The 8,918-nt window shown below is 50.4% G+C and overlaps 2 protein-coding genes across 2 annotated transcripts; both read right to left on the bottom strand.

Moving 5' to 3' along the window:
- Positions 1–79: 79 nt before the first annotated feature.
- Positions 80–6,094, bottom strand: LOC115546526 (septin-4-like). The gene is made up of 11 exons (XM_030360088.1): positions 5,886–6,094; positions 5,299–5,398; positions 5,011–5,097; positions 4,196–4,319; positions 3,876–4,010; positions 3,508–3,625; positions 3,127–3,228; positions 2,814–2,910; positions 963–1,125; positions 688–790; positions 80–595 (listed from the first exon to the last, which is right to left on the bottom strand). The coding sequence occupies exons 1-11, from the start codon at positions 5,976–5,978 to the stop codon at positions 524–526; spliced, it is 1,194 nt and encodes a 397-aa protein (XP_030215948.1). The 5' UTR covers positions 5,979–6,094; the 3' UTR covers positions 80–523.
- Positions 6,038–8,834, bottom strand: LOC115547081 (proline-rich protein HaeIII subfamily 1-like). Its single transcript, XM_030361050.1, has 5 exons — positions 8,476–8,834; positions 8,248–8,258; positions 6,158–6,617; positions 6,116–6,119; positions 6,038–6,077 (listed from the first exon to the last, which is right to left on the bottom strand). The coding sequence occupies exons 1-5, from the start codon at positions 8,519–8,521 to the stop codon at positions 6,038–6,040; spliced, it is 561 nt and encodes a 186-aa protein (XP_030216910.1). The 5' UTR covers positions 8,522–8,834.
- Positions 8,835–8,918: the final 84 nt, after the last annotated feature.

Genomic DNA, 8,918 nt, shown 5'->3' with positions numbered 1-8,918 from the left:
TCTATGAATCACACCTACATTTGTTTTATCGACTAACATTCTGATTTGCTATTTATGAAAATATCTGCCAACAGGTTGATAAAGTTTGAAATAATTTATTATTTGGTCTCAAATTGCAAATAAAAAGGTTAAATTTATATTAAATGGAAAAAGAAATACAAAAATCAGTAAGAAAAAATTGTTCCTATGGACGTCCTATATCGCCCAACGAGCCGTTAACTAGGACCCCAACACATGACTAGTTGAGCCGTTAACTAGAAACCCAACACAAGACTAGTGGAGCCGTTAACTAGAAACCCAACACAAGACTAATGGAGCTGTTGACTAGGACAGGACTCCTGGAAGTAGCTTAAATTTTGGTTTCCAGGGTAGAATTGAGGCCCTGTCCACACAGTCTTTTCTATGCCTATGATTCAACAGCCACTTCAACCTTCCTCCAGTATTTGGTGCTGTCCAAGAAGCCGTTTCCGACCTGGTCTTCAACGTGCTCTCGGCTGGTCCTCGTCTTTCCCTTGGTTTCTATTTAGAAGCCGTCTCTGTGGTTTTGCAGCATCTGCTCTTGAATCCTCTCCAGTACCTCCTGCATCCTCCTCAACTACAGAGGGACCACAGACAGACAGACGGCAGATGAAGAGAGGCAGAACATGGCGAAGCGGACAGGAACATGAGGATGTGTATAAGACGCACTTCCTGATCTTTCTCCAAGATCAGCCTCTCCTTCTCGCTGGCGATGACCGCCAGAGGAAGGGGAACGTCTGCGCTGTTCTCATGTTGGATCTGGTCACACAGACTGCACCCAAACAAACACATGCACGCGCGCACACGCACACACACAGACACACACACCAAAATGTCATTTCAAATGGATCGCTCAACCCACGACTCAGCCCGAAGTACTACTCCTGGATGACCCCTGGCCCCTGGGTGGCCCCTGACCCCTGGGTGACCCCTGGGCGACTGACCTGCGCCTCCTCTCCTGCACCACCATGCGGGTCATGCTCTGGATGCACTGGGCCCGGTAGTTCTCGTAGTGGTTCTCCCGGGTCACGTCCTTCAGGTCCTGCATGTGGGTCCGGACCAGCATGTTCCTCAGCAGCAGGAAGTCGGAGTGCTCGGGGTTCTCCACTACAAAGACACCAGACACCAGACACCAGACATCAGACACCAGACACCAGCCGCATCACTTGAAGTGTAGGGGCGCGCATCACACGCCCCTACACTACAACAGCAGGCAGAAGAGAACAGCAGAGACACAGAGACCAGCACTACAAAGAGACCAGCGCTACAGAGACCAGCGCTACAGAAACCAGCGCTACAGAGACCAGCGCTACAGAGACCAGCGCTACAGAGACCAGCACTACAGAGACCAGAGCTACAGAGACCAGCACTACAGAGACCAGCACTACAGAGACCAGAGCTACAGAGAGACCAGCGCTACAGAGACCAGAGCTACAGAGAGACCAGCGCTACAGAGACCATCGCTACAGAGACCAGAGCTACAGAGACCAGAGCTACAGAGACCAGCGCTACAGAGACCAGCGCTACAGAGACCAGAGCTACAGAGACCAGAGCTACAGAGACCAGCGCTACAGAGACCAGCGCTACAGAGACCAGCGCTACAGAGACCAGAGCTACAGAGACCAGAGCTACAGAGACCAGCGCTACAGAGACCAGAGCTACAGAGACCAGCGCTACAGAGACCAGCGCTACAGAGACCAGCGCTACACAGAGACCAGAGCTACAGAGAGACCAGCGCTACAGAGACCAGCGCTACACAGAGACCAGCGCTACAGAGAGACCAGTACTACAGAGACCAGAGCTACAGAGAGACCAGCGCTACAGAGACCAGCGCTACAGAGACCAGCACTACAGAGACCAGAGCTACAGAGACCAGAGCTACAGAGACCAGCGCTACAGAGACCAGCGCTACAGAGAGACCAGTACTACAGAGACCAGAGCTACAGAGAGACCAGCGCTACAGAGACCAGTGCTACAGAGACCAGCGCTACAGAGACCAGCAAAACAGAGACCAGAGCTACAGAGAGACCAGCGCTACAGAGACCAGAGCTACAGAGAGACCAGCGCTACAGAGACCAGCGCTACAGAGACCAGAGCTACAGAGACCAGAGCTACAGAGAGACCAGCGCTACAGAGACCAGCGCTACAGAGACCAGAGCTACAGAGAGACCAGCGCTACAGAGACCAGAGCTACAGAGAGACCAGCGCTACAGAGACCAGCGCTACAGAGACCAGCACTGCACAGAGACCAGAGCTACAGAGACCAGCGCTACAGATACCAGCGCTACAGAGACCAGCACTACACAGAGACCAGTACTACAGAGACCAGAGCTACAGAGAGACCAGTGCTACAGAGACCTGAGCTACACAGAGACCAATCAGCCAGGTTTGTTTTGCACATTCGTGAACAACCGTTCAGGTAGTTGGAAAGAGTTTCTGGCTCCGATTTTCATTGTAGAGAGATGAGTTGGAGATGTTATCATTTCAAATCAGTTCCCCTACACCAGCAGGGTGCGTCATTGTTTTAGGGGCAAACTGGCCCTTTAAGAAAAGGTTGTATTTCGTTTTGGATAGAATGGAGGTAATTGATCAGTAACTGATTAATTTCTGAACGAGTCCACCACCGCAGAGGTTTGAGTTGAACAAAAATGAAGTCTGATTTAAATCTCGACACAGACTATGTTAACAATTAACTGGGAGTTCAAACAAACTTGCCTTTGAACAGTCTCATGCTATACGGATTTGAGTACTTCTAATGCTGGAGATTGCTTCAAATGTGTGTGTGTGTTTCTTGCCTTCTACAAGCCCCCACGGATAGATTCGACCTCTGAACCTTCGGCCTTCACTCTCAACCTGAAGGTTGCTGCCAATGACTGCGAAGGGGACACTGTTCTGCAGAGAGGGAGGTACAGATAGAGATGGACACACGCAGAAGAGGAGGGAGTCAGGAAGTCAGACATACAGACAAAAAACAGACTCACTAAATGAAAGGAAACTGAAGGACAATGAACGATGATATTAAATACTAGCGGCTCCGCGGCTAGCTCTGTGATTAGCATCCATCCTCATCAATGTGTCTTCAACAGTCTTGAATTCAAGATCAGGAACCTTGAGGATTTGATCCTGTAGTTGGAACTCATCGTCTTCATCTGAGTCACACTCGGGAAACTGGTAGATGTTGATCCCAAACTGTTCAATCTCCTGCCTGATCTGGAATAAACAAGAAGACACATGCTTCAGAAAGGTCACAAAGGGGGGGCATGAGATGACTCGGATTGGCTGTTAATCCTCTTGATAGCCTTAATATTTTGGTTGGCTAATTAAGGGACTCACTGTAACCTTAGAGATGATTGTGTGTGTGTGTGTGTGTGTGTGTGTGTGTGTGTGTGTGTGTGTGTGTGTGTGTGTGTGTGTGTGTGTGTGTGTGTGTGTGTGTGTGTGTGTGTGTGTGTGTGCGTGTGTGTGTGTGTGAGAAGCATGGTTTCACACCTTCAGCTTCTTTGTGCGGACCTCAGCGGGGGTGAGACTGTCAGCCTTGGCCAGGACAGGAACTATGTTGACCTTCTGATGCAAGGCCCTCATGCACTCCACATCCAGGGGACGGAGACTGGGGAGTACACACACACACACACACACACACACACACACACACACACACACACACACACACACACACACACACACACACACACACACACACACACACACACACACACACACCACACACACACACACACACACTTTGTTGTACTGTTAATGTGCGGTCTGAATCTATGTGAGTGCCCATGAGTATGCCCATGTTGTTTTGCGTGCGAATGCAGAAGTGGTGTGTGTGCGTGTGTGTGTGCGTCTCTAACCCGTGGCCGGAGGGGGAGATGAAGTAGAGGCAGCAGTGCACTCGGTGGTCCTGGATGTTCTTCCTGTTCAGCCCGCTCTCCTCCCTGAAGTACTGCTCAAACTGCTGGTCCACGTAGTCCTCCACCTCCTTCCAGCTGAGGAACAAGTTAGCCTCAGTCACCATGGAGCGCTCAGAGCTTTGGCCCACGGTTCGACCATTGTAGGACAATGGTCCATTTTCCATGACCTTTTCGTGTTCGTCACATAACTACATGATCATCACTGATCATACAGGTTCTGGCCTCACCTCTGGTATTAATCATACAGGTTCTGGCCTCACCTCTTTGTGTTGTTGACAGCGTCTCCAAAGCCCGGCGTGTCGATGATGTTCAGCCGGAGTCGGACCCCTTTCTCCTCGATGCCCACGGTGTGTTTGACGATGCCAACCGTCTGGAGGATCCGTTCTAGAGACACAGAGCACGCCCACCAAGGTGAACGCAGGCTGAGCAAGGATCCTTGAGGGTGCTACTCGTTAGAAAGGACAGCAACCCGTCAGCTGAGGGTGAAATGCTCATGAAGAACATCTGGTCATGGAGAACATCTGGTCATGGAGAACATCTGGTCATGGAGAAAATCTGGCCGGGCTGACGACTCGCTGGCCTCTGAGACCGTTCTGATTCAAGACCTCACGCTCGTTGCTGACCAACCATTGCCTCTCTTTCCTGACTGGTTTGGGGAGTCTTTCCTATCGATCACATGGCGCACAGGGTATTAACCTCTCACTGGCGGAGAAACGTAGCTGGGGAACGTGTCTTTTTGGTGGGTTGTTGATTTAAAAAATCGTGCTCTTCTCCGCTCCTTCTCTGTCGTGCCTCCAGGAGTTCGGAGCTGTGTTGGGGTGCAGGAGATTGGCTGGACCCCCGCTTGGCTCCGAGTGGCCCGGCAGGTCCAGGGGGCCATTTGGCCCGACTTTTGGCTTCAAAGTTGAACAGATTTCAACCTTGACACGGCACGCTACATGACATTAATTAACAACCACATGAAACTAAAACGCAGAAGGTTTAGAACGCTGTCACAGAGGAAGCACGGTCAACATGTTTATACTCCTAAACAGAGTGGGACCAAAGTGAGGGTGAATTGTGGATCTGGTCTCACCTTCAGCGTTGGGAACCTTCCGGTCTTTGTAGAGATCGGTGAGGAACAGACTGTTGATCAGGGTGGATTTACCCAAACCAGATTCCCCTAGACACCAAACACAATGCGCCGTGGGAGGCAAAGAACAGCTTTGTTTCTCAAGAATCTGACAGATTATCAATTAGGTATTTACATGTAATGAAAATGGGATTTGAGCAATTACATTTTGACTACAAATGCAGACCCTTGTAAAGATCAGTGCAAGGCGTCAGGGGTTTTACACCCGGATGTCTCTGTGGTTGGACTGACCTGTGACCATGAGGGTGAAGGTGAAGCCCTTCTTCACGGTCTTGCGGTTCACCTGGCTGGGCAGCGTGGCAAAGCCGACATACTCCTTGTCCTGGTCCTGCTGGGCACACACAGGACCTTCATACCTCGTGGGGACGGGCGTTCAAACACAGCAACTGCTGCAACAACACCTTTGTTTTTGTTTTCTAACAAAGAATAAACTACTTTATGAGTTAACCGGTATTTACCGACAGCTACCACACAAAACTCAAGAATCACATTACACCAGTGAATGTGTTCCCTTGACATTCAAATGTACATAAATAAAGGTCCCACTTAAATGCCTTCATCTTGTGCTGAAGCATCTTGGCTGTAGCTGAATCTTATCTCAAACTGAGTGACTGTCAGAGACAACATTGAGAATACATCTCATAACACCTGATCTAAAGGGACCTGGCCTCTCCTGTCTGGACCTGGTCTCTCCTGGTCTCTCCTATCTGGACCTGTTCTCTCCTGGTCTCTCCTGGTCTCCCCTGGTCTCTCCTGTCTGTTGGTTCCTGGCTACTGGTCCACAGCCTGCTGGAGCCCCACCCACCCCCTCAGCGTACCTCTGGGGAGTCGTAGGGGTCCAGGCGGGCCCAGGGGCTGCGTGGCCGCGAGGCGGGGCTGAGCGGGGAGTCCAGCGAGCCCTGCCTCGCCATCTGGGACCGCAGCTGCAGCGGCTGGAGGTCGCCGTCCGCCCGGGTGGAGCGCCAGGGCTTCAGGGGTGGTGGAGGGGTCTCCGGGGCGGAGGGGCGGGCCTTCAGGGGTGGTGGAGGGGTCTCCGGGGCGGAGGGGCGGGCCTTCAGGGGTGGAGGAGGGGTCTCCGGGGCGGAGGGGCGGGCCTTCAGGGGTGGAGGAGGGGTCTCCGGGGTGGAGCGGCGGGGGATCAAGGGTGGAGGAGGGGTCTCCGGGGTGGAGCGGCGGGGGGTCAAGGGCGGAGGAGGGGTCTCTGGGGCGGAGCAGCGGGCCTTCAGGGGTGGAGGAGGGGTCTCTTGGACGGCAGAGCCTGCAGGGCTGCAGGCCGCAGGCGGACGCGGGGCCCCTGTGGCGTGTGGGGCCCCTGTCGGCTCGGGCTCCGGTTCACCTTCTTTGCCCCCGACGGGGAGGGGCCCCTCGGGACGGGGGGGCGGCGGGAGGGCCCTGGTGGCAGGGAGGAGTTGGGGGAGGTCCCTGGTGGAGTGGGGAAGATGGGGGAGGTCCCTGGTGGCGGGGGGGAGGTCCCTCATGGTGGGGAGGAGGTCCTTTGTGGCGCGGGGGCGGGCCAGGTCTTCCTCGTCCTCAATGGACAGACTGGAACGCTGGTAGGAGACATTGGAATATACTCCTTACTTATTGACCCGCCAAACTGTACTGCAACACAACACAGCAAACTGAACTGCATGGCTCTATGTTGCCCCCTCTGGTGGCACCAATAAGAACTGCATGGCTCTATGTTTCTATCTGGTGGCGCCAATAGGGACTGCATGGCTCTATGTCTCCCCCTCTGGTGACGCCAATAGGGACTGCACGGCTCTATATGATAGTTCATCGGTTTGTCCAGGGCGTTTTAGTCAAGTTTAAAATTTTTACTTTATGAAGGATAAAGTGAGGACAGAACACACTCTCTGTACCGGTATGACTAAAGAAACAACATAACAACTATTTCAAACTTATTGCATACTCAGGTATAGTAGTTACCAGGAGTAACATACCTGTAATACACAGGTTCCTGTGTGTGTGTGTGTGTGTGTGTGTGTGTGTGTGTGTGTGTGTGTGTGTGTGTGTGTGTGTGTGTGTGTGTGTGTGTGTATATATATATATATGCATAGTATTTCCTTTAATATACATAATGGACTTGTATATAATTTCTGAATGGTACACGATTGAATTGGCCCTTTTTGCAGTACTTCCATACCAGAATAAACACAGACTTAGAAGTATTAAAGAGGGACCCGTTCCACGGTGTTTTCCTACCGCTCCATTACGGACTAATAGTTTCTAAGCATATAGTAACACATCAGTACAGTTAAATATGTATGATATTCAAATGTATTTGTTAAGCCGTAAAGTAAGCTGAATGCAATTATCCTGCAATGATAGAATACAGGTCTTGTTGTCTCCATTTATTTCAGATATAAAATAGCATGTGAGATAATATCCAAGGATGGGTTGATAAGCATGAGGCTGTGATTGTAGCAGTCGACCATCACAGTTACTGCTGATCACTCCCTGAGGCTGGACCCCAACGTGTCCTGAGACACTAATGTAAGCTGTTAACCAGAGAGGTACAGATAGGTAGTAGGCTAACCAGAGAGTTACAGGTCGGTAGAGAGTTACAGGTAGGTAGTAACCAGAGTAACAGGTAGGTGGAGAGTTACAGGGAGGTAGTCACTAGATAGAATTACAGGTCGGTATAACCAGAGTTACAGGTATTCAGTAGCCAGAGTTACAGGTAGTAACCTGAGGTACAGGTAGATAGTAACCGGAGTTACAGGTAGGTGGTAACCAGAGTTACAGGTAGTAACCAGAGGTACAGGTAGATAGTAACCGGAGTTACAGGTAGGTGGTAACCAGAGTTACAGTAGGTAGTAACCAGAGTTACAGGTAGAAATTGGTATCCATGATGACATGCACACACAAACTATTCTAGCATCACATATCAGAATACAGCTGAGTAGTAGAGCACAAAAAGATTGTGTCCCTCTGTCTGTTCCTTCTAATTACTCACAACCAACAAGAGGCTTAACCTACTTGCTAATTCTTTTTTGGGCGGGGCTTCAAGATTTAACACAAGCGCACGCGCGCGCGCGCGCACACACACACACACACACACACACACACACACACACACACACACACACACACACACACACACACACACACACACACACACACACACACACACCATATTTTTATACTATTCTAGAATATGTCTCCAAAAGCTCTTACCTCCAGTCTCGCTGCAGGTAGGAGGGGGAGCAGAGGACCGAATGACAGCATGGGATTGGAGTAATGCGGGCAGTTTAAACGCGGCTTAAGTTGTAAACAAAAACATGCATTTGAAACGCAAGGAAATTATCACCAAATGAACGTAGTATAAGTGTATAGGCGTGAAGCTATAGACCAACATGAGAATAACGGGGTCTCTGATGTGTGATGATCATGTCGTAGACGTACCTCTGATGTCGCTGCGAAACCTCACGGGAGAGGACATGTGCTCCATGACGCGGGGCTCAGCGTCTGTCCTGGAGCCGCAACACCGCCTCCTTCAACAAACCCGAACAGCACTCACTAAATTGAGCGCCTGGTTTACGTCCCGTATGACTCATGGACTTGGGGTACGATAAGGCGATCAGCACCTGATGGTCACTTAATGTAACGGTACACCAGATGTAGAGAACGTTGACCATTCATGATGATTTCACCTGTGAATATTTTTAATAAAGAAGTCTTTCCTTTTTTATTGGATCTATGACTTGTGAGCTATAAATAATAGTTTTGCCAATTCTTCCTCCAACAAGATTAGGTTGTAAAGTTTGCATGGACTCAACATGACATAATAAGTGACATTTAATCATTTTCAGAAGATAAAAATAAATGGGTTATGTCTTGGTTACATA

This window comes from Gadus morhua, chromosome 7 (assembly GCF_902167405.1).
Source record: "Gadus morhua chromosome 7, gadMor3.0, whole genome shotgun sequence".
Taxonomy (NCBI): domain Eukaryota; kingdom Metazoa; phylum Chordata; class Actinopteri; order Gadiformes; family Gadidae; genus Gadus; species Gadus morhua.
This window is presented reverse-complemented; position numbering and strand designations above follow the sequence as displayed.